Here is a 4,295-nt window from a genome sequence, read left to right as displayed (position 1 = left end):
TAAATGATAATTAACTAAAGATTAATTAACTATCAATTTACCATCTATAAATGATGGTTATTATAAAGTGTTACCCATAGTTCCCTTTGGAATGTAGTGATCTAGACGTAGCATGAAATGGAAATACTCAGGTCTTGTACATGTACCTTATAAATGAAGTAGATGTTGTAGATTCATTTTAGATATTTTTTTTTCTTTACGAGGAGTAATGCTTTCACAAAGAACAACCAGCTGTCACTTTGTTCCACACCCCTTCACGGTGTGTGTGTGTGTGTGTGTTTGTGTGTGTGTGTGTGTGTGTGTGTGTGTGTGTGTGTGTGTGTGTGTGTGTGTTAGCAGAGAGGGTTTTTATATCCATTATGCGGGCGGCTTTGATCTGAACATTTGTGAAACAGAGATTCCTGACATGAGGAATCAAAGAGCATTCATACTCCAAAATGTTGTGGAACTACGTCAGATTGTGTCGTGTGTGTATCTGTCTGTGTGTGCGTGTTTTTTGTTTGTGTGTGTGTGTGTGTGCACAAACACACACAGGTAGCATGTTTCCTGTTTGCCTCGATTGTTCAAGAAATGCTACGGACTAAAACACCTCTCTGCTGTCTTTCTCCTCCCTCCCTCACCATCTCCATCCCCCTCTCCTCCGCCCTACAGGCGCCGACCTTTTCTCTAACTGCACGGAGGAGTGTAAGGCGCTGGGCCACTCGGATCGCTGCTGGATGCCGAGCTTCGTGCCCTCCGACGGGCGCCAGGGCCCGGACTACCGCAGCAACCTGCACGTGCCCGGCATGGACTCGGTCCCGGACACAGAGGTATTTGAAAGCCCCGCGCAAACGGCCGATAAGTCATTCTCCACCTTTGGCAAAGAGACGCCTCTCAGTCACCAACACCTCCACCACCACCTCCACCACAACCCTCTCAAAAACCATCACCTCAGCCAGCACCAGGGCTCCTTACAGGGGACAGAGTTGGAAGCATTTGTGCCTAGCTCCAGAGCGCCTTTTAACCCGGCTTATTTAAGTGAGTATTGTGTTTCCCGACCCGCTCTCTGATCTGGTCATGCAATTAGATAAAAAAAAAATTAATAATAAAGATTCCAAAATTCAATTTTCTCTCCTGGATTGGCTGGGCGGAAAGGAAGCGTGAAATTCATTTCAGGTCTGACCCCCGTCCTGCCAGCCCTCTTGTCAGAGTGTTTAACTAACTCTTCCCTCTTTCTCAGGCATCTCTATTATGCCCGACTGGGATGATCTCATCTTCCCTCACTTACTGTTTCAATTCCCTCCCTCGCACACACACACACACAAACACACCACCCCCCCCCCCCAGCAATAATTGGCCTGTTGGTCTTTCCAAATTAAACATGCCAAAAGCAATTATGTTTTATAGGGTTACTTTGATGTGTGTGGAGATGTTAGCTTAAAGAAAGCACTGTCTCATTATAATAAAAGAACTGCTGAAATAGAAGTGACACTGTCCCTCTCACAAAGCTCAGCAATAAAAAATGGCAGTTTTGTGAAAGTAAAAGAAAAAAAAAGAAACGGCAGGCAGCGATACTAACCTCGCCTCTCATCCGGTAAAACGTCCTTGCGCTCGAGCCCAGGATCAAACAACCACTTTTAAATATGTGAGGAGGGAGAAAAAAAGAAAGAAAGAAGAAGGGACATTCTTTTCCCCAGGAATTACTGTTTCTAAACTCTCATTCAAAGAGCCACAAAGAGATCCATCCTCAATCACTGCAATTTGGCGATATGCATAATTATAATTCTGTCACGCAGAGCCTGAAGAAGCCCCCCCCACCCCCCCACCCCCCCACTCATCAGGAATTATCAACACTGCTTCCCTCGCTGCAGTCATTTAAAATGCCGGCACACTGATCGGAACAGCAGGGACACTCTCCCCCACACACACACACGCACACACACTATAATTCATGTTTTATCCATTTGCTATGCGTTTCATTGTTTGGTTTAATCAAATAGTTTTGTCAACAATTTTTCAATATTTTTATCACTTTTGTCACTAATTTTTGTTGCCTTCTTTAAGTTAATTTGGCCAATTTCTTTTCAACATTTTGAGTTGCTTTTTTTTTTTCATTTGTTTTGAAGTTTCTATTGCTTTTTTGAGTTTTTGTCGCTTTTTCCGATGTGTGCAGAAGAAGGGGCTGGACATAATCCCGTGATTCTTTCATCAGATTTCTATACCTATGCCAATTTTTGATGAGTTCTTTTTGACATTTTTTGTCTTGTTTCTTCCCGTTTTTATTTGTATTTTTTTTGTTTTTGTCTTTTTTCTCCATCTATGCACACATGTCCATGTGGTTTAACCCAATGTTGAACCCAAACTTACCGCCCCTATTTGATTGTATTGATTGCTATGAGGAACCACGGCGGTGACGTGTTTCAGCAGAATAAATTACACATAGAATAAAGATCAATTAAGCCTCCTGTTGTCTTGGGGTTAAAATAGACCAGTTTTTGAAAGATTCTATAACAGAAGTGTTGGCATTTTAATTTTAAATTCCCAAAAAGTAAATAACACGGATGGACGGTTGCTGAAAACGCTCTTCACAAGTCAGATTAAACTCTCTACTCACTACTTTCATTGACTTTTGGTTGTTTTATTCAACTTTATAGCTTCACCCTGACTAAACTGACTGTAGTAGGTAATTGACTGGGGAAGTTTCATGGGGATATCTCTTAGTCAACAGAACATGTCCAATTTATTATCCATAAATGAATTGGCATCATTATAAAAATACAGTAATGTGCATCAGAGATAGTTATGTTCCAAGCAGGTTAGTATTATACTTAGTACTGCAGTAATGTAAGCCCGCAGTACTTGGGGAAATACAGAATAAGCAATCCGTAATTACATGTAAGTATGTGGTGTCCTGACTTGCACCCGGCAGAGCGCGTCACAAAACTATATATAATTGGTGTTTTAAGACAGTCCAGCGCCCACATGCTTTAAACAGCCAATGCACCTGCGTCTAACTTTGCGCCCATGGGCGTGCCGGTCCTACAGGGAGGCGCGATCTTGGCGTATTGCTATCTTAAGGCAGCAGGAAGTGGTCGCGCCACTGACCAACAAAAACCTGGTCTAAAGTCAATATTTCATTGTTAATTTAACAGTGCATTAGCAAAATGCACCTAGACTTGTGCACTGCGCATGCACATTATGCTGGTTACACACACACACACACACACACACACACACACACACACAGGGACGCGCAGCATCACAAACATGCAAAAGGTGACATATAAAAATATTACGGAGCAAATCTGCCATCATAACAGCAATGCCCCAAGGTCCAAACGCGCCTGGCTGTTAAAGGGAATGGGAGATGACACTCTGATTGGTTTATTGCATGTTACGCCCAAAACACACCTAAGATGAAGCAAAACAAAAAGTACAACCCTTTTCAACAATGCGCCCGGACACTTTTTTCCACCGTTAGACTTGCAAAAGTGGATTTGGACATGCCCTAAACGCACCTCCACAATGCGCTTCACGCCGTGCGCTCAGATCGTTAAAATAGGGCCTTATACGTTGTAGTGATGTAAAAAAATGACAAGAATATATTTAACACCATCAAATGAAATATAAGAATAACGCAACATGTCTAATGCACTTATGATGTAATAAAAATACGGCAACATTGAAGAAAGACAAAGCATGTTGTTGTTGGCAGAAGCTTTGTAACTCCATATTTCGTCATTTTGAATTTTTTCAAAATCAGTGCTGTTGGTCACCCTTTACATCTCTGTCTTTTTTACAGATATTTAAACAGTGACACAGTAGTTTGGACTGCGTCTGCAGTTATTGGCTCAATATTAGATACATTATGTCATATTTCAAATGAGCCTCTATTCATTTTCTGAAAAACAACGGTTGTGGACGTACAAGCTTTTCACCCGACAGCTATGGTATTTGACAATAAAGGCATGACAACGTGAACAGAAGATGTGACGACTCGATGTAAAAAAAACGTCTCCTGCACCTAAAACATCAAAGCAACAACTGTTAAACATCTTTCACAAGAATTTCATTTCTGTCTTTTAGTCTCCTTTATGCTTCCCAACCTTCAGTTGGATGCACACTGTGTGTGTGTGTGGGTGTGTGTGTGTGTGTGGGTGTTTATTTTGGGCTGATGATGCAGCACTCCATGTGAAGGGCTCCCAATATTGCTGTGTTTCCCACGAACACCGCCGCTCGTTCCTCTCTCAAAGTAGATCACTTTGGCTCTTATGATAATGAGTGCGGGGGTAGTGGGGGGGGGGGGGGGGGGGGGG

At 42.4% G+C, this 4,295-nt stretch overlaps 1 protein-coding gene across 3 annotated transcripts in view; it reads left to right on the top strand.

The window, feature by feature from the left end:
• pcdh10b (protocadherin 10b) overlaps nucleotides 1-4,295 on the top strand; it is a 25,093-nt gene that overhangs the window by 19,214 nt on the left and 1,584 nt on the right. For 2 of the 3 annotated variants that reach the window (XM_034883786.1, XM_034883785.1), the window contains exon 4: nucleotides 652-1,017. In XM_034883786.1, coding sequence (XP_034739677.1) covers nucleotides 652-1,017 — 366 coding nt within the window. The remainder of the gene's footprint in view (nucleotides 1-651; nucleotides 1,018-4,295) is intronic. The other variant, XM_034883787.1, reaches the window with a different exon arrangement.

Source organism: Etheostoma cragini, chromosome 10 (genome assembly GCF_013103735.1).
Source record: "Etheostoma cragini isolate CJK2018 chromosome 10, CSU_Ecrag_1.0, whole genome shotgun sequence".
NCBI lineage: Eukaryota > Metazoa > Chordata > Actinopteri > Perciformes > Percidae > Etheostoma > Etheostoma cragini.
The sequence above is the reverse complement of the archived record's forward strand: the minus strand, read 5'-3'. Positions and strand labels throughout refer to the sequence as shown.